Raw genomic sequence first — 20,797 nt, 5'->3', positions numbered from 1 at the left:
CTGACAGGAAGGTGACAGTAACACAAATAACCACACATTGTAGAAGTGGTATGCAGAAGAGCACACTCTGAACACACGACACATCATAACTCTAAGTGGATTGGCTACAGCAGTAGATGTCTAAAAATGAGAAAAGTCTGAGAAATACCTAATAAAGTGCTCACTGAGTGTATATTAGTCCATTTTTGATTACGGTCTTAGTCTTACAAATGAACCTTCCTAAATGTATGTATTGCCACCTCCCTCTTCTTGCTGTCTGTGTCTCTGTTGTAATATGAACTACAGTTCAATCTTTCTCTCTGACACTCTCCCTCCAACCTCCACTCACTGAGACTGATGCAGATGAAAGCAGTGTACCCCCTCCACCAAACATTGCCCCCTTGTTGATCCCCTGATCTTCTAGAGCGCTTCATGTCATACTGACTGCCCTGTCAGAAAGTGCGGCAACCACACCAACTGTCCCAAGCCCCCGTTCCTCAGTCCTCTGAAGACTTGGGTCAAATATGTAATTGTTTTGGGTTTTCTGTGCTTTTGATAATGATTGATAATGCCTGGCGCAATTAAGCAAACCAAGAGCACCAGAAGGCGGGGCCTGCACTTTTTGAGAGTATTTCATCGGTTTCAATACACCAGACAAACTCAGCAAAGCATAGAAAAGTATTTAAATCCAAAACACTTTGGTATTTTGTGGATACCAGGTTTGATCCACTCCCCTTCCCGGAACATTCCAGACCAAAACAATGATGTTCACATAACCCCCCCCCCAACCCCAGCTGTCAGAGGCTTCCTCTCAGTCACTTCACTGTCCACCCTCCCCCCTCCACTCCGCCCAGTTCCTCTACTGCCCCCTGTCAACCTGAAAGCAGCTGTGTGAAATTGCTTCCCAAAGTGTCCACGTCCTGCGGCCTTTTATTTCCGCGCTCCCCTTGACCTGGGAGTCCGTCCTTTGAGTCAGTGATGTGCTTGGGCTGCTGCCCTGTTATTGGTTTGCTATCCTTTGATGTCCTCCCTTCGCTGTTAGCATGGCTGAGTGTGCCAGTGTCAGGTGTTACTGCAGGTACTCTTGAGGCTGTGTAGTGGACGTGATCTGAAAAAGATTTTAAATTTGTTCGCTAAATGGTTTCAAGTCATCTAGGGTCCAAGGTATCAAATGAGCCTCAAACCACTGTGCTGCTGTCAGATACGATTTTTCAGATATGATACTACAAGAATTTTCCTGTTGGAAAATGTATTTAGGAACAGTGTAAATCCCATGATAAGTGTCCCATTGGTGTGGATAGCAGTTTAAATCCTGTGGTAAGTGTCCCACTGGTGTGGAGAGCAGTGTAAATCCTGTGGTAAGTGTCCCATTGGTGTGAATTGCACATTAGCTTCAGGTGCGCAGGCTTCCAAACGCTCCATAGCGCGAGTGTGGCTTCAATCCGTGAATCCTGTTTTCCATTTTCCCTTTGTCCCGCTGCGGTATTTATTCCTGCGTTATTTCCGGAGTTTGTTGTGGAATTAGAACCCTGCAAATGACTGCTTTTTTGCTGGATTACTGGATTTGCCTCGTCTTCACAGGGTGTTGAAGCTTTGGCTGCGCCGTGATGAGTCAGGGGGCTTTCCAGGAGCCCCCACTCCAGTGGCACTGCCCTAATCTGCCCTCTCCCCGCTCCAGTGGCCTGCTCTAATCTGCCCTCTCCCCGCTCCAGTGGCACTGCCCTAATCTGCCCTCTCCCCGCTCCAGTATCCTGCTCTAATCTGCCCTCTCCCCGCTCCAGTGTCCTGCTCTAATCTACCCTCTCCCCGCTCCAGTGACACTGCTCTAATCTGCCCTCTCCCCGCTCCAGTGGCCTGCTCTAATCTGCCCTCTCCCCGCTCCAGTGGCCTGCTCTAATCTGCCCTCTCCCCGCTCCAGTGTCCTGCTCTAATCTACCCTCTCCCCGCTCCAGTGTCCTGCTCTAATCTACCCTCTCCCCGCTCCAGTGACACTGCTCTAATCTGCCCTCTCCCCGCTCCAGTGGCCTGCTCTAATCTGCCCTCTCCCCGCTCCAGTGGCCTGCCCTAATCTGCCCTCTCCCTGCTCCAGTGGCACTGCTCTAATTGGGTTTGTGTGTAATCTGCCCTCTCCGCAAGGTGCCTGTGACCTGGTGGCATGGAAATCCCACAGTGTCTCAGCGTGGCTGCAGGTTCTCCTCACAGTGTCTCAGCGTGGCTGCAGGTTCTCCTCACAGTGTCTCAGTTGCAGGTTCTTCTCACAGTATCTCAGCCCGTGACCATGGCCTTATAGCTACCGTATATATATCTGGATACTTGCTAAGTTGTGGTGAGGAGTATGGAGGAGTTGTGGTTTAGAGTATGGAGGTGTTGTGGTGTGGAGCTTTGGTATAGAGGTGTTGTTGTGAGGAGTGTGGAGGTGTTGTAGTGTGGAGTATGGAGGTGTTGTGGTGTGGAGTGTGGAGGTGTTGTACTGTGGAGTTTGGATGTGTTGTGGTGTGGAGTGTGGAGGTGTTGTGGTGTGGAGGTGTTCAGATGGAGGTATGAAATCTAGAGGTAGACAAGTTACAGTTCCTGCCCCCCCATCCCATCACTGAAAGAGGGTCATTCATGTGCACTCCTCCACCTCCAGTGGGCCTCAGGGTGCTCCCCCCCCCTCAAAGCCCCAGACCACAGTCCTTCCATTGTCTGGCTCCACTAACCCCCCCCGCCTACCCCCCCACACCAATACCGCTGCCTGCCCATCGCTGAATCACCCCCCATGTGCTCCTCCTGTCTGAAGGACCAATGGAGAGAGGGCTGGTGTTGGGCGTGTTCTCAGTCTTAACTTTTCCTGTCTTTACTGAGGCTGTCAGCTCCCTACAGCAAGCAGGTTTACATCTGCAGAGCATATTACACTCACTCACTCACACACACACACACACACACACAGACGCACACACACACACACATACACACACACTCACACACACACACACACACATACAGACGCACACACACACACACACATACACACACACTCACACACACTCGCACACTGATGCCTCTCTCTCTCTCTCTCTCTCTGTAGATCCAGGAGCTAGCGATCCGCTGTATTCAGAAGAACATCCAGAAGAACCGGGGGGTGAAGGGCTGGCCCTGGTGGAAACTCTTCACCACTGTGAGACCCCTCATCCAGGTGCAGCTCACCGAGGAGCAGATCCAGGCCAAGGATGTAAGTCTGTCCGTCTGTCCCCATCCCCACGGCAAGGACCTGAGTCCGTCTGTCCATCTTTCCCAACGGCAAGGACCTGAGTCCCCCTGTCTGTCCCCCTGTCTGTCCCCAACCCCATGGCAAGGACCTGAGTCTGTCCGTCTGTCCCCACCACAAGGACCTGAGTCTGTCTGTCTGTCTGTCTGTCCCCATGCAGTACTTCTCCTGTTTCACCCCCAACCTACCTGTGCATCCACAGCACCCACCCAACACCCCATCCCATTATCTCTGTACCCCTACTACCATCCTCTGATCAATCTTGCTCTGATAAATTCTGTGCCTCTTTTTTGGGAGTTCTGGATTGGTGTGTGTGTGTGTGTGTGTGTGTGTGTGTGTGTGTGCATGTGCATGCATGCGTACATGCATACTTATTAGCATATGTGTGTGGGGAGGAGTTGTTTCTCCTTTTCTCACCCTCCTTTCTTGGTTTTAGGGGTTTGTTGTTATTTGTCATTTATGTATCCCAAAGCTTTTGCAACACAAGTTTACTTGTCATGCAAATGAAGCACATTTGAATTTGAACTTGAGAGAGCAGGATGGAGAGTGCAGGTGGGAGAGAGAGGGAGCAGGGCAGAACAAAAGAGAGATAAGAAAGTGAGAGAGGTGGAAAAGGGAGAGGATGGACAGGAGTGTGGGGGGGAGGGCAGTAGAAAGGGGAGAGAGATAGAGAAGGAGGAGAGAGCGATAGAGAGAGAGGCAGTTTTGGCTCAAACCAAGTCTCCCTTCTCTGCTTTTCCTTCATCTTCTGTGTTATTGAGATTGCTCAAATTTATATTCAGCTTTTTAAAAATTCTGGAAACACTTTGAAAGTGTGAGTGGGAGATTTTTGAAAGTAAAGGCAGTGATGTCAATGGTGCGATGTGTATGTGTGTGTGTCTGTGTGTGTGTGTCTGTCTGTGTATATGTGTGTATGTGTATATGTGTGTGTATGTGTGTGTGTCGGTCTGTGTGTGTGTATGTGTCTGTCTGTGTGTCGGTCTGTGTGTGTGTCTGTGAGTATGTGTCTGTGTGTGTGTCTGTGTGTGTGAGTGTGTGTTTGTGTGTGTGTGTGTCTGTCTGTGTGTCAGTCTGTGTGTGTATGTGTCTGTCTGTGTGTCTGTGTGTCTGTCTGTGTGTCAAGTCAAGTCAAGTCAGCTTTATTTATATAGCACATTTACATGCAGCTGAAACCAAAGTGCTTTACAGATTGAGGAAAAAAATAAATAAAGATAAGGAGCATAGATGCAGATAAAAGTGCAACAGTACCAAATAGAATACAATATAAAACAATATATGATAATAATTAAAAAAAGGAGAGAAAATAAAAGGGCTAAAAGCAATTAAAAACAAAAACAATAAAACAACAGAAGCCAGGGACCGAACGAGGACAAAGTAGTAAAGAAGGATGGCTACGTGGGGGGGATGTGTGTGTGTGTGTGTATGTGTGTCTGTAAGGCACTTTGAGTTCATGCAAGATGAGTAGCACTATGTAGGACACATGTATTGTGACTGTGGTGTGCAGGAGGAGATCCTGCAGCTGAAGGCTCGGCTGGAGAAGGTGGAGAAGGAGCGGAGCGAGCTGAGGCTGAACTCTGACCGCCTGGAGAGCAGGGTACTCCTCTACCCCTACACTACACACACCCACCACACACCTTACACACAAACACACCTGGAGAGCAGGGTACTCCTCTACCCCTACACTACACACACCCACACACCTTACACACACAAACACACACCGACACACTACACACACCTTAACACACACCCACACACCTTACACACAAACACACCTGGAGAGCAGGGTACTCCTCTACCCCTACACTACACACACCCACACACCTTACACACACGAACACACACCGACACACTACACACACCTTAACACACGCCAACACACCTTACATGCCTTAACACACGCCGACACACCTTACGCATCTTAACACACCCAGAGAACAGGGTACTCCCCCCTCATACACTACACACAGACACACCTTAACACACCTTAACACACACCGACACACCTTACGCCTCTTAACATGCATTAACACTCCAGGAGAGGTTCTCCTCCACCTAACCCACAAACACACCTTAACACATTGTAAAATAAATATACAGTATTTTCAAAAAACAATATATCTAAATTGAATGAACATAAATGTAAATCTACTGTTACAGCAGTTTCACGCTTGTTCTGTGTATACACCCAGACACACACACACACACACACACACGCACACACACTGGGCTGAAGCACACATCCTGCTGATAACACAGTGGGACCCTTACATTGGCCTGCTCTGTGATGCTGGTCAGCGGGTGTGTTGCTTGGTAACAGCCCCCTCCTGCTGGCCCGTGACACGGGTCTGTCTGTGTTCCCTGTTCTAGATCACGGACCTGTCGGCGGAACTCGCAGACGAGCGGAACACAGGGGAGTCGGCGTCTCAGCTGCTGGAGTCAGAGACGTCAGAGAGACTGCGTCTGGAGAAGGACATGAAGGACCTGCAGGTGAGACGCACGCTGGCACCCCCTGTGGAGCGGAGGACCTCCTGCTTAGCATACATCCCACTCTTCCGTATACATCTTTCATGATTTATTCTTAAATAAATCCTTCTGCATTTTTTAAAACTTTATTCAGATGGGGGTAGCAGAGAGGGCTGTATGCTGGAATAAATGACTGCAGAATGCAGCTTGTCTCGGCCTTTGGGTGATTGACATTTGGCAAAGTCATGGTTCAAAGCTCCAGGTGCCTGAAAGTGTTTTATTAAGAGAGGGAGCCAGAGACGAGAGAGGGAGGAAGAGGGGGAGGAGGACAGGGAGGGATAGTGAAACGGAGAGAGGGAAGAGATGGGAGGGAAGGTGTGTAACAGGAGGGAAGTGATGGGAGCATTAGGTGTGCCAGGGCATAGATCACAGATGGTCAGGGATTTTTCTGTGGATCTGACTGTGTGTGTGTGTGTGTGTGTGTAATTGTGTGTGTACGCAGGTGAAGTTCGAGGCGGTGCAGAAGCAGATGGAGTCGATGGAGATGGAGGTGATGGAGGCTCGTCTCATGCGAGCCTCCGAGCTGAACGGGGAGATAGATGATGATGGCTCTGGTGAGTCCGTCAGGGCATCTCTCATAGCCAATCCAAACTCCTCACACAGATGCACAGCCAATCAGACGACTGCATACAGATACACAGCCAATTTGAACATCTCACACAGATACACAACCAATCATAACACCAGATTTGGAATGTACATAATTTGTGTGTTCTACTCAGTGTATATTTATGATTATTATGTTCCTTTGTTCAGTGCAGTAGCAGAGTCCAGTATCTGGGCTGCAACTCTAGGTCCACTGGTGCAGTGGAACAGGTGGGATTTGAGTAAAGATGGTGGCTCACTGGTCCTGTGTAACTGGTGGGATTTGAGTAAATCACATCGCAGAATGCTTCTGTCATAATTTACGAAGCAACAGATAATTGCTCGTCTTCATCGTCATTTTTCGTTGCATCGGGCTTGCCGACCCAGGTCCTAGCATCGCCAATTTGCTGTCCCACATCTTTTGCCATCCTAGGCGGTTGCCTAGATTTGCCTAATGGATGCTCTTGCCATTGCTGCGGGCTCATGCAGTGGTTAGAAAACTGACTGCGGGCCACATGCTGTTTCCACATGGGCAGGGAGACGCACAGACAAGCCAGAGAATAATCTGTGAGATTGCAGACTGTGCTCCCTGCCCGAGCCACCATTACACTATTTATATGCAAATGAGGTGAAGTCACCACGGCAACACCTGCAGTCCCTGAGGACATGACACAGACATCCCCTCAGCCAATCCCCTGTGCCCACGGGCATTTTCAGACTGTCTCTCTATACCATCGCCCACCTCCTGCCCAGCCTGAAAATGCCACATCAATCTCCCACCTCAGGGTTTAACACCAGCTGATCAATTCTCTCCCTCCTCACAATAAATATGAGATGAAATCCATTATTCTCCTTTTTATGTTTGTTCTGCTGTAATTAAGGAATCTGCCATCGATTGCTCTGAGCTGAGACAGCGGGGTCCATTAATATTGGCCCCTCTTATCGCCCCCACGAGGCAGAGTGGGGGGGGGGGGGGATGCCACACCATCAGGAGATGGTGGCAATCTCTCTTTTACTCTGCAGACTGAGAGCAACAAGGTGGCATAATTTTAGTGCAAACTTTTACTCAACCTTTAGTCCACTGTGAACTTTTACTCACTCTGAACTTTTACTCTGAACTTTTACTCACTCTGAACTTTTACTCTGAACTTTTACTCTGAACTTTTACTCCACTCTGAACTTTTACTGCACTCTGACTTTTACTCTGGACTTTTACTCCACTCTGAACTTTTACTGCACTCTGACTTTTACTCTGGACTTTTACTCCACTCTGGACTTTTACTCTGTTTCCCATTTGTCCTGATATGTAAAGAAACTGTTATTACTGTGCAGTTCTCAATTTTCCTTTGTTTTACTGTGTGAAATCTTAAATCTTATGATATATATTTTATATTTGATATATTATAAATAAACACTAAAATGGCTTCATACATACATAACTTTTATATTGAACTATTTAAACTTTTTGAGCAAGGTATATTTCTTCCTTGCTTATTCTTAATATCATTTGTACAAATAAACTGTTCACTGTTAAACATGTTCTCCCAAAAAATAGACTTTGTATTTAACAATAGTTTAGATTTCTGTTTAACAATATGTAGTTATATTCCAGTTCTAATGTCTTTTTGCATGCCAACCCGGCTGTTTCTTCTGGCATCTTCCGCCAATCTTGAGACTAGTTTCCGCAAGTAAATGGATGGGTCTGTCCGTTTCAGAAAAGGTGTGTTGGTAAAGGAATATACCATGGTACGCCATATGCTTTCGTAGATAATCTTAGTTACAAATATAAAAACAATGCTGAGCCAGGAAGAGAAAATGTAGCCGTGATATCGTGAAAAGAACATAAAAGTATTACTTGGGAGGCCCAAGATGAATTGCTAAATGGTTGACCTCCAGATAGTAGATTTAAATTGTTCCAGAGTGGAGATGACTGAGTAAATTTAAATAGGCCTTCCATCATCATTTCAGCTTTCTTTAAGATGGTGAGAGAATTAAATAAAATTGGGCCTAATTTAAGATTAAGGTTTCTGCTTCCTAGCCATGAAAACAAGAGGACCTCGAGTCTATGAGGTTTTACTAATGCCTGGGGTCACGGGATGCCAAGGGATCATGGAGATTGGGTCTATCCAGGCCTGGAGTGCTTGTATCTGATATGACCAATAATAATGTTGAGATCATTGAATGCATTTCTTCAGAGTATTTTTGTGGGGGTGCAATTAAAAGCATGAAAAATTTGATTTGGGGGAGAATGTTAATTTTTAGTGTGGAATAAAATCATATTTTTAAAGAGCTCCACCTTTCAAGATCCAATTCGATTTTCTGCTATATACCAGTAAAATGTACGTAAAGTTTTAGAGATTGTTGGGAATATTTGTATGCCTAGATACATAAATGAGAAACTTAATGGCATATCTAGTGTTATCTTAGCTTTCCTGGCTTTATCAGCCAATTTTTGAAATTTGTAAAATAGATCCAATATACTGGGAATGGAATGTTCAATGGTGGAAGCAGAATAAAATTTGCATGCAGTGAGATTATATTTTTGTGGTCAAACATCGCAACTTACTTTTTTAAAGCACATAACAGCTTCGTAATTCACGGTGGAGATATTGACGGATGTAATTTAAAATGGGAAACTGTTCAGCGCAAGTTAAGAGAACCTTATCTTCGGCAGGAATTTAAATACCTGTCGCACTATTTAACAGCATGTATGTTTGGCGTATTACTTGCTGTATGATTTTTCTCAGTATCCTCTGGAGGATAGAAATGCAATCATGCTTCATTGACGGAGAAGGACATGTTAACATGCATATTATCATGCATTAATGAGAACCGGGTGGTTTTACCTGCAGAAAGGGGAAAAGCTGTATTTGAACATTGTGTGGGCAGTCTTTAATTATCTACTTGGAGGACCAATTTGAATAAAAAAAAAACTGAATCAAAAAGCCTTTAAGAAAGTTTCAAGGGTATTAGATTGAATCATTTCAGGCCACCAGCTTCATATTCATTGTAAAGATACATATTTTTCTTTTACAATTTCTAGTTTAGCTCTCTATATGAATGTGAATATATTTAGCTCATCTGGTTCTAAGAATGATTTCCCTGGAGAAGGTGAAGGCTTACAGGAATAGCAGTAAATGGGCATTCAGATAGAATATTTGATCAAGGTGATCCTACCATAAACTAATGTTTTCCTTTCCTTGGTGGCATATCTATTTTAATAAGTGTATTGTTGATCTTAATTACAGAGATATTCTTGGGTATATGAAGCTATAACACTGCCTGTTATCAGTCGACTGCATGGTAACATAATCCTTCAGAGGCCTGAGCCTGAGCATTTTACAATTGCCATCATGGCTTTAGACAGGGTAAATGAGAAACATGGTCAACTTGTCATGGCTGAACTTTGTGGGCTCTTTGTGGGCTCTGTGGGAACAATGGATGACCAGCACACAACTTCATATTAAAGTGTGAATTTTGATCCTTTAAGTGGCAATCTATGATTGAACAAATACCATATTTGAGACATAATCACACCGGAATTATTTCTCTAACAATTCCCATTGAGACCATTTGTGTTGTTTTATTTCTATATATTAAAATAAAATGCCCACCATTCTCACCCTATATGGGAAACCATAGAAGCCTATGTAAGAAACAATTGTTGTGGGGATTCATTTCTCAATCTGCAAGAATTTCAATGGCTATAAAAAATGAATATAGTGATGAATGTCAGACCACAAAATTAATCACACACAATTCACAGGAAATAACCAACATTCATCAATGTGGGATGGCTGTACGTGACCTTAAAACATTTTAGATTTTAGATTAATTAGATTCAGATTATATTAATAGATTCATCAACCAATTGCAGGCATTTATACATGAAATCCAGGCATTTCTCAGTCTTGAACTCAAAGTCAACTTTCTTGGATATTTCAGAATCTAAGCTGTATGGCTGTAATGTGGCCTATAAGGTGACCCTGCGTGTGTGTGCTGCAGGAGGAGAATGGCGACTGAAGTACGAGCGAACTGTGCGGGAGATCGACTTCACCAAAAAGAGGCTGCAGCAGGAGTTTGACGACAAGCTGGAGGTGGAGCAGCAGAGCAAGAGACAGCTGGAGAGAAGGGTAGGACAGCAGCGCCTGAACCTACAGCACCTCCACACACCAACCCACCGCACCTCCACGCACCAACCCTCAGCACCTCCACGCTAGAACACCAACCCACCGCACCTCCACACACCAACCTACAGCACCTCCACACACCAACCTACAGAACGGCAGAGTCTCTGACCTCTTTCAAGTGCAGACTGAAGACTCATCTCTTCAGGCTACACCTTTCCCTCCCTAACTCACCACCATGATTAGCCTTATATATGCCATAGACTGCAATGGCACTTATATAGTTGTATAGATATTGTTTTTTGTATTAGTTATTGTATTGTTGTACTCGGGGTATTCTAGCTGCCAACTGTGGTAGTATTCTTCAAGGGTTCCGATTATATCTGTACTCGGAACTGTACTGTCCTCTCAGGTCCTCTTTGCACTTCTGTTTGATCTGCACTTCGTTGTACGTTGCTCTGGATAAGAGCGTCTGCTAAATGCCATGTAATGTAATGTAAAAGAGGAAGCAAGGTAAATACACAAACAGCCACGAGGATCTCCTATATAGAACTCCGGGCTTTGCACAGCTCTTACTGGGAGGAGTGATAACTCCAAACTGTGTATTTAAATGTAATACATAGAAACAAACATGCACTAAGAAGGCAACGAAAAGTACTCTGGGCTGGAGGCTTAAGTGGAAGAAACCCAAATACACAATCCGCCATGGGGATCTGCAATGTAGATCTGCAAGGCTCTCTCTAGTAAGGATGTTACCTCTGACAGCAGTGAATTGAGACTTAGTGTTATATGCACAATAACAGATGTAAACGATGACAATAACAAAAACAATGAGTTTTGAAAGTGACAAAAAGAAACACCGCGCTCTACTAAAGTAAACGTAAGGTGGCTGTCATCCTTGAAAACAGATACACAGCAGCACCAAGAATAATTTCTAATTAATATTGATTAACCCTTACGTTAGATCAAAGCTGTAGGGAGTCTGAGCCAGTCTTACTTACCAGAGGGCCTCAGTAATCCTAGGTCCGCTTTAACTCACTCTAAAGCTCCTTCCTCCCAAAAGGTAGCTTTTAAACAAGGCGGAAATAACCTATGCAGACGAACAGCCAATGAGAGCAAGTGTGCGGAAAAGAGATGCAATAAACTCAAAACTCTAACACTTGGCCTAGACAGAAAGAAGCTGCTAACGGGGTCTCAATTCCCAGAGGAATCCCATCTTCCAACTGTCATGTGTCTAACATTCATGCAAAAAATAAAATGTCAAGGTGAACGTGTGGCGGACTGTCCTCACCACCAGAAGGGTTGCTGCATGCTCACCCTGTCGCCACAATGGGTAAATGAGTATCGTCTGGCACATACCTCACATTGTGCACAATTGACAAAATAAAAACATGCTGTGGGAATTGGAAAACACACAAGCCCCAATTCAACGAAACGCAGGACTTAAATAGAAAGACACGCAGCTGACCGTCATCGGTATTCAGACCACACTTGGCAGACAATTGGAATCAGTAGTCAGCATGAGGGTATTGATTACCTGATAGCCAAAGTGAAACTAATCGCCAAATTGGCAAAAATACAGCAGGCGTGTATTTTTCAAGGTAGTGCCCGGATGCTGAATGCCGTAATCCCCCCCTGGCAGATAGCGGACCTCCTGGCGGACGGTGAGGAGCTGCAGCGGGTGGTGCAGCAGATGAAGAAGAAATGCCAGAGGGTGACGGGCGAGTTGCAGGACACCAAACTGCACCTGGAGGGACAGCAGAGCCGCAACCACGAGCTAGAGAAGAAGCAGAGGAAGTGAGTGCAACACCCGACACTACACATACACACTACAGTAAACAAACCCTCTACACGAAACACTGTAAGTACAGTACACACGCACACCGTACTGTAAACACACACACTACAGTAAACACACACCCTATATCTACACTAATATGCTATTCACTATACACACACTCCACACTATAACTATAGCACACACTATAACTACACTAACGCGCTATCTACTATACACACAGACTCAACACTATAGCTATAACACACACTATTACTACTATAACCAACACTATTTCAACACTATTAGTGACTAGTTCAGAGCTAAGAAATCCCAGGCCAGGTGAGGACACCTAAAATAATCTGCTTTACTCATTACGGACCGAGCAGCAGTGCAGGTGTTGGTACCCTGCAGGTAATCAGCTTCATAGAACCTGTCCCTTCAGTAGGAGCAGAAGCATGAGCTACAGGAGAAGGCCTGAGCTCTAGCTGAGCTTCCAGCTGTTCCTGGGTGTCCCTTTTCAGCGCACATCTGGTCTATGCCAAGCTGAGCAGCGTGAAATGGAGTGCGATGGTGCAGGTGGTGGTGGCGGGGCATCATTTCTGTGTAAACAAACAGGGTTGCAGTGCATCCGTAATTTCATGCTGCTCCCAGCACGGCGGATTGGAGGGTATTACCGGCCGGCAGACTGGTCTTCTCCCTGGGTGGGTAGGGGGCAGGCTTAGCACATAGATTATCGGTATTAGCACTTTAACAGTGTGTTGTGTTCCCAGGACAGGGTGGCTGCTTGGGTCTTCCTGGGTGGGGTGTGGTGGAGGTTGAGATGCAATGAACCACTCTTCATGCAGGGACTGGCTTCCGCTGTTCCATCGGCCATGGTTGCGGGGCCACCATGTTGTGGTCAGGGGTGGCGGGCGCGGTGGCTTCCCCACATATCAACAGGGCCTGGCACATCAGTGGCCTCCTGGCCTGCGATAAGCTTTCTCCTACCCTTTCTGCAGAGGAAGCGGGTACAGGATGTGAGAGTGCTCCTGGCAGGGGCCTCCAAACATGGTGTGGTTCCCAATGGATCCTCCGCTCCTGGACGGGATCCTGTGGGGGTTCTGTTCCAGGGAGACCTGTTGTCTCAGGCAGGAGGGACCCTGTTCCTCCCATTTCCCCAGGGGGTCAAACTCTAGGTCTGGCCCCTAAAAGGACTGGGTTTTTGACACCACCGAGACCACACTAGGATGGCCTACTCCTATAGGTGGTGTTTGCATCTTGGTGTGAAACACACCACAGGGATCCTCTAAAGCCCAATTTATACCTCCTTGGCTCACGGCTCACAGGCATGAGCCGTTGGCTCACGGCTCACAGCCATGAGCTCCGGGCATTTATACTCAATACACCAGCTCACTGACGCATCCTGTAGCTAACGTTAAATTATTAAAGTAATAATAATATAATATAATAATATTAATGATTATAATTCACTAATAATAATAACTAATTAATTAATATTAATATAATACACTTTATTATAGTGTTAACGAACGTTAACGTTATTTAAATTTTAGCCTACATGTTGCGAAGGCTTCTCCAGGTATCCTTCACTCGTTTGACGTTTGGATTGCCTTCGGGGGTGCGGGCAGCACCAAGTGTTTCGGAAATTTCGACCCATGAATTCATATTTCCTACCACATCTTTATAATCCTGACTGCTGGAGTCATATAGATTACGGTACTTCCTCACCTCCTCCGCCAGTCTCTCTTCAAAACCATTCATATTATTGACTCGGTTGACTCGGCTCCGATCAAAACACGGAACTTCTCGTCTCCTAGCAACACAGAACGCTCGTCCAGGCCAGTCAACCAATCAAAGCTATAAGACATGAATGACGCGGTGTGAGCCGTTAGAAATTTCAGGCGGTATGAGCCATAGATATGGAGCCAAGACTTTTTGGCTCACAGACGTCATTTGAGACGTTCCAAATGACGTCTGTGAGCCACGGCTCATGCCTGTGAGCCGTGAGCCAAGGAGGTATAAATTGGGCTTAACTGTTCCTGCCCAGGAGGTTTTGGTGTTCCTGTTTTGGACCACTGCAACTGGCTCCCTTTGAGCCACTGGACTAAGCAGACTTGAAGTGGGTCCTACAAGACTACCCTCCTATGAGCAGTTACATCTGCTGGGAGAATGGGGAAATCTCAGGCTCTATCGGTGCTGTGGATTCTTCCCAGAGGGTGCTTTGTCCTTTGTCCAATTTACAACAGTCCATCAAGCTATGAACGTTCACCTCTGATCTGTCTGGTTAGGGCATTCAGCAGGGCAGATAAGGCCCTGGATGGCTCTATGCCAGAAGACCTCAAGGGTCCTCTGTTGTATATCGAACACACGCTCCGGCACAGGCAGACAGACCAGGCCAGCTTTTCATCTGCTCCAAACCAGGATGTTCACACGATTGCAATTAATTAATTTTGTGTGAACCCATGCATGTTGGACCCATGCTGTGGGGAGGGTATGTGGGCCCTCACCTGTGTGTGTTGCAGGTTTGATATGGAGCAGGCAGGCTCACCTGTGTGTGTTGCAGGTTTGATATGGAGCAGACGGGCCCACCTGTGTATGTTGCAGGTTCGATATGGAGCAGACAAGCTCACCTGTGTATGTTGCAGGTTCGATATGGAGCAGACGCAGGCTCAGGAGGAGGTGGAGCGGGAGAAGACTTTGCGGGAGAGGCTGGGAATAGAAAAGGACCGGCTGACCGGAGAGGTGCTCAGCCTCAGGCAACAGCTGGAGGTACAGTTTGTGTGTGTGTGAGTGTGTGAGTGTGTGAGTGAGTGTCTATGAGTGTGTGAGTGAGTGAGTGTGTGTGAGTGAGTGTTTATGAGTGTGTGAGTGAGTGAGTGTCTATGAGTGAGTGAGTGAGTGAGTGAGTGAGTGAGTGAGTGAGTGAGTGAGTGTGTGAGTGAGTGAGTGTGTGAGTGTCTGTGAGTGAGTGAGTGAGTGAGTGTGTGTGTGAGTGTGTGAGTGTGTGAGTGTGTGAGTGAGTGTGTGTGTGTGCTGTGGCTGACCTCCTCTCCTCGTTGGCCTCCTGCAGGATAAGGATCTGGAGATGTGTGCGCAGAGCCTGAAGATGGAGACTCTGGAGGCGGAGGTCCAGGACCTCTCCTCACAGGAGTCCAAGGACGAGGCGTCTCTGGCCAGGCTGAAGAAGCAGCTACGGGACCTGGAGGCCAAGGTCAAGGACCAGGAGGAGGAGCTGGATGAACAGGCCGGGAACATCCAGATGCTGGAGCAGGTATGCCTAGACTGTCCCCAAACCGCATCCATCTACACCCAAATGCCATGCCCATCTCCTCCCAAATACCACACACACCGACTGCAGGGAGTTTCAGAGGGGCCTCTGCTGTACATCAGCCCGTCTGTCTGTCCCTGCCGCCTCTCACGGCCCGTCTCTCCCTCAGGCCAAACTGCGGCTGGAGATGGAGATGGAGCGGCTGCGGCACACGCACAGCAAAGAGATCGAGAGCAAGGAGGAGGAGGTGGAGGACTTCCGCCAGTCCTACAGCAAGAAGGTACTGCGCAGCTGAACCGTGTCTGACTGCGCAGCTGGACTGTGTGCCTTACTGCGCAGCTTGACTGTGTGTCTGACTGTGCAGCTGGACTGTGTGTCTGACTGTGCAGCTGGACTGTGTGTCTGACTGTACAGCTGAACTGTGTGTCTCTGTGACTGTGCAGCTGAAGCAGATGGAGGTGCAGTTGGAGGAGGAGTATGATGATAAGCAGAAAGTTCTCCGGGAGAGAAGAGAACTGGAGTCCAAACTGCTGGCTGCTCAAGACCAGGTACTGTCCTGTTTGTCTGTGTGTGTCTGTCTGTGTGTGTGTGTGTGTGTGTGTGACTGTCTCTGTGTGTCTGTCTGTGTGTGTGTGCGTGTCTGTCTGTGTGTGTCTGTGTGTTTGTACATACATTTTTTATGCAAATTCATGTACAAAAAGTGCATATCAATAGAACTATAGTACCAACAATACAACCAAGTACAATAAGGGGCTATACTGTACTAAGATCGGTATGGACTCTGTGTTGTGCTGAGATCAGTTTGAAGGCTGTACTGTACTGATCAGTATGGACTCTGTACTGAGATCAGTTTTAAGGCTGTACTGTACTGATCAGTATGGACTCTGTACTGTACTGAGATCAGTTTTAAGGCTGTACTGTACTGATCAGTATGGACTCTGTACTGTACTGAGATCAGTTTGAAGGCTGTACTGTGCTGTACTGTTCTAAGGGGTGCCAGCGTGACATGGAGGCGGAGAAGCGTTTGAGGAAGGACCTGAAGCGCACCAAAGCCCTGCTGATGGATTCCCAGATCATGCTGGACCACCTGAAGAACAATGCCCCCAGCAAGAGGGAGATCGCCCAGCTGAAGAACCAGGTACCCGCCAGGCCATGGACACGCCGTACAGCTACATGCACACTCTGAGAAAAATGGGTTCTGAAAGGGTTCTCTGGCTTCATTCCATGGGGGAACCCTTTTTAGTTCTGGATGGAACCCTCTATCAAAGGTGTATAGTGTGAAAACTACCAGACAAAGATCCATTTTGCCCAACAAAGAACCCTTTACCCTCATAGGGTTCGTATTGGAACCACTTTTTCTGAGAGTGTCACAAAATCAATGTACAACTACTTGTTGAATGATCACTGTACGACCACAAGCATTGTGATCAAGGCACAAACTCTAGATGTAGCATGATGACAGTGAAATAACACGTTTGGCATGTTTGGGACATGTTTTGACACAGCCTCTGATGTTCAATGCCTTGTGTCTCGTGATTTCTCTCTCCCTCCATCCCTCCCACCCTCCCTCTCTCTCTCTCTCCCTCTCTTCCCCTTCTCTCTGCCTCTGTTTTTCTTACGCCCCTCTCTCTCCCACCCCTCCTCCCTTTCTCTTGCTCTCCCCCCTCACCCTCTCTCTCCCTCTCTCGCTCCCCCTCTCCCTCCCTCTCTCTCTTGCTTGCTCCCTCTCTCTCTCTCCTCCTCTCCCTCTCTCTTGCTCTTCCGCCCTCCCTCTCCCCCTCTCACTCTTTTTCTTTTGCGCTCCCGCCCTCCCTTTCTCTCTCTCAGCTGGAGGAGTCAGAGTTCACCTGTGCAGCAGCGGTGAAGGCCCGCAGGTCCATGGAGGTGGAGATGGAGGACCTGCATGTGCAGATGGACGACATCTCCAAGGCCAAGCTTGCTGTGAGTAGAGTTCGCCAAGCCTCCCTCCCCTGCTGCAACGATCTCTCAGCCCCCCCCACACCCTCAGTACAGTACACCAGCACCCCTCCCCCCCCCCATCCATCCTTTCTCCTCCCCGACCTTCTCCCAGGTCTCCCTCCCCCACTTTCTGCACCACTAAAGGGCATCCCGTAAAATAAAAGCCAAGCTAAGTATTTTCCCCGGAAAAGTGTCTGCCACTGTTACTTACCAAATTAAAAATAAGATTGACGAAGATAGTTGATGTCAGTCTCAGCTCTAACGAGGAGATATAAATCACCACCTTTTCCTTGACAGTTTCCATGACAATACCTGTGACAGTCACGATGACAATCCCCATGGCGATCATTGTGTTGCTGTACTGCCCATTAATCAGAGAGATGAAGAAATTGGTCTCATGAGCCCCACCATCCCCCTTCCCCCTCTACAGGCTGTAGGTTCAGTTATTGACTGCTGAAAAATGGCTTCCTCCTTGTAATGATACGTTTCCAGATGCATTTAATTTGATCATTTTCCAGATGCATTTAATCCCGATGATTTGACCAAGACGTACCACCTTGTGATACATCACATTAATGACATTGTCATTGGCTGAATGTTATCTCTGCACAGGGAGCTGTAATTGAGTTTCTTGGTGGCAGGATGTTAGGGGTCATACACTGATATGAGGAACAAGCTGTACAGTTGGATCAGCAGCGTGTTTTCTTTATGTGTGACCTTTACCGTTAACCATTCATATTCGCACGCGTGTCCTGCTGATGGTATGTTCCTCCATTGAGGTAGGCCCTTTGTGCAATGTTTTAGGTCTGTAGGTCTGTTGGGCAGTAGGTTTTTGGGTCTGAAGGCCCGTTGAGCAATAGGTGTTTGCGTCTGTCGGTCCTTTGGGCAGTAGGTTTTTGGGTCTGTGTGGTCTGTCCATGAGAAGCTCCAGCATGTTCTGCACAGTAAGGACCGCAGGCCCATGTCAGAAAGCTCCAGAAAGCGTCAGTAAAAGACAGATTTGCTGAAACGCAGTGAATCAGTAAGAAGGGGTCTTTTGCCTCCAGGCATCACTTGACACTGGCTCTTTGAAGAGACATCAGGAAAGCAAATCTCTCTTTCCACAATTGTGTCAGGCTGGTGGGGCGATTTCCTGCCTCTTTATTTAACGGCGAGATGCTTCACTCAGCACGGCACTGTTGCTGTCAGTATAATAACATCACTGTCTTGGACTGAAATAGCTACAAAGGCAGTTGTGAATTGAAACACACCGGAAAAAAGGCTCAACTTTTACCTTCCCATTGTTTTTAAAGCCTCCGCTTGCAGCATCTGTTGTCCTAAAGGCTGTGTGCTCAAAACAGTCTTGTCAATATCTGGCTGATTTCTTTTCAGGAAGAAAACCTAGCTCAGTGGCACTCCATCCCATGGTTTTAGATGTACAGAAGGATCTACCCTGGTTGTGGACAGGGAAGGTACACTTGATGGATTGGTTCATATGAAGTTTTTCTTTAGCATAGTGTTGGGGCTCTGCGAATGGACATTCAGTACAGCACTGTTTTTTTTTACTAAAATAGTTTGCAATAATTATCTCTACTGAAATGCTACATTAGAAACAACAGGAACAGACTGTGTGCAGACTGTGGGATGGTTGAGACTGTGGGAAGGGTGTCAGCAATCCATCTCTGTGTTTACGGACCCTGTTCAGTCAGGTTTTACTCCATTCTCTGTTTCAATTTTAATAATCTTCACATATGGCGTCAATTATGTGGTGTAGCAGTATAAGTGCAGAAAGTAATCAATCTCAACTAACCCACAATGTGGACATTTCATTAATAAGTAAAATTACCAATATTAATGGTCAAATATAATCGATAACCTGAAGGTTGGAAGTTCTTCGAAAGACTGATTTGACTCAGCCCTCCAGTTCATGAGACATCAAAACAGACACTGGGTTTAATAAAATAAATGTATTAAACATATAAACACAGAACATAAACGAGTTGAGCTAACTGGGAGGAAGTGAAGGAAATGAATGAGTTTTGGGCTTGTGTGCGTGTGCATGCAAGCACACGTGTCCTTAAAGGTAAAGGTAGTGTGGTGCCCCGCTGGTTGAGAGAGAGAGAGAGAGAGCAAAAGGTGTGAACAAAAATTATTTTATTGTTCTTAGTGTCTTTCAGACATTTCAATTGTCCAGAACAAAATTTTAGGTTCCTTTCAAAAAAATAAATCAACGGCCAGAAAATTAGGAACACCGAAAAGGAAAAAACAAAAAAGAACCGGCATCCACGTGACAGCGTTCGTCCGTGTCTCCCCCGGCCTCGGTAGTCCGCTTGTCCGCCCTCCTTAGGGGATTCTGTTTGAATTCAGAGCGGGACAGGTTAGCCGGTTTTACAGCAGGAGAGATACGCTGACGTGAGGCCCCGAGTTAAGTTTCGGTCGCGGGGTTTCTCCCGGAATTCCACCCCGTTTTCCAAGTGGTGGCTCGTTCGGCTTTACGCTGCACTCTTTAGTCAAGCACGGGTTGCACAGCTCTCCGCCTCCGTTGCCAGCCCCGCTCTGTTCTCCAGCCCGGCTTTTTGTAGCGTGCTGGTCTCCTCTCTCATTCAGCTCAGCTGTGCCTGTTTACTCAAAATTAGTTGGAGGTTTGCATTCCGCACGCGCCTCGCCCCGGTGGTGCTGGCCGTGGTGCTGACTCTTCCCCCCGGCTCTCTCCAAGGTGCGGCTCTATTTAAAACGGACATAGGGACATATTCGCCGTCAATTACTTTACCCAGCTCCTGACGTCGGCGTCCTCGCCGTTCCACTCCAGTGGTGTATCGATCCCTGATCGGGCCACCACAGTAGCAAGAGCAGGCCTGCATGACTGTACAAACTAATGCTACAGGTATCACTCGACAAAGAGAGAAGCGTAGCTTCAACTCGAAGCGATACAAGAAACAATTACTGGGTTATTCACAACTACCGGATACGTTGGTTACCTTGATTTCTGAGTGGGAGTGTTAGCTGCGAGGAGACAGGCTATGTGTAGCTTAACTACATACGCGAAAGCCGGTGAACCTATTCACGTAAACACGCAGCTAACAGAATGCATTCACATGAATTAAAAAACAAAGCTGAATAAAAACACACACATTCACAGTAATCTCAGTTAAGACAAAGCTAAACTTCGGCGTGGATACACGCAAAGCTGTAACTATACGTTACGCCGGGGGCGGTGCCGTAAACTTAAGTGTCCTGTGGAATCATGGGAAGTGCAGTCAGGTGGTCCCTACATACAGTATATGCTAATTCATTAAATAGAGCAGGAAGTGAAATATAGAGGCTATCAGAGTCCCAGTCCTCCACTG

The 20,797-nt window shown here is 46.8% G+C and overlaps 1 protein-coding gene across 8 annotated transcripts in view; it reads left to right on the top strand.

Annotated features, from left to right (window-relative positions):
• The window catches only part of LOC133108742 (unconventional myosin-XVIIIa-like), a 106,704-nt gene that overhangs the window by 64,794 nt on the left and 21,113 nt on the right, over nucleotides 1–20,797 (top strand). For all 8 annotated transcript variants that reach the window (XM_061218455.1, XM_061218453.1, XM_061218452.1 and 5 more), the window contains 12 exons: nucleotides 3,047–3,190; nucleotides 4,731–4,820; nucleotides 5,597–5,716; nucleotides 6,195–6,306; nucleotides 10,343–10,470; nucleotides 12,107–12,261; nucleotides 14,890–15,013; nucleotides 15,315–15,515; nucleotides 15,682–15,792; nucleotides 15,956–16,060; nucleotides 16,504–16,650; nucleotides 17,340–17,453. In XM_061218455.1, the coding sequence (XP_061074439.1) occupies nucleotides 3,047–3,190; nucleotides 4,731–4,820; nucleotides 5,597–5,716; nucleotides 6,195–6,306; nucleotides 10,343–10,470; nucleotides 12,107–12,261; nucleotides 14,890–15,013; nucleotides 15,315–15,515; nucleotides 15,682–15,792; nucleotides 15,956–16,060; nucleotides 16,504–16,650; nucleotides 17,340–17,453 (1,551 nt within the window). The remainder of the gene's footprint in view (nucleotides 1–3,046; nucleotides 3,191–4,730; nucleotides 4,821–5,596; nucleotides 5,717–6,194; nucleotides 6,307–10,342; nucleotides 10,471–12,106; nucleotides 12,262–14,889; nucleotides 15,014–15,314; nucleotides 15,516–15,681; nucleotides 15,793–15,955; nucleotides 16,061–16,503; nucleotides 16,651–17,339; nucleotides 17,454–20,797) is intronic.

This window comes from Conger conger, chromosome 13 (genome assembly GCF_963514075.1).
Source record: "Conger conger chromosome 13, fConCon1.1, whole genome shotgun sequence".
Lineage (NCBI taxonomy): Eukaryota > Metazoa > Chordata > Actinopteri > Anguilliformes > Congridae > Conger > Conger conger.
Note: the sequence above shows the minus strand (reverse complement) of the source record. Positions and strands in the feature narration are given on the sequence as shown.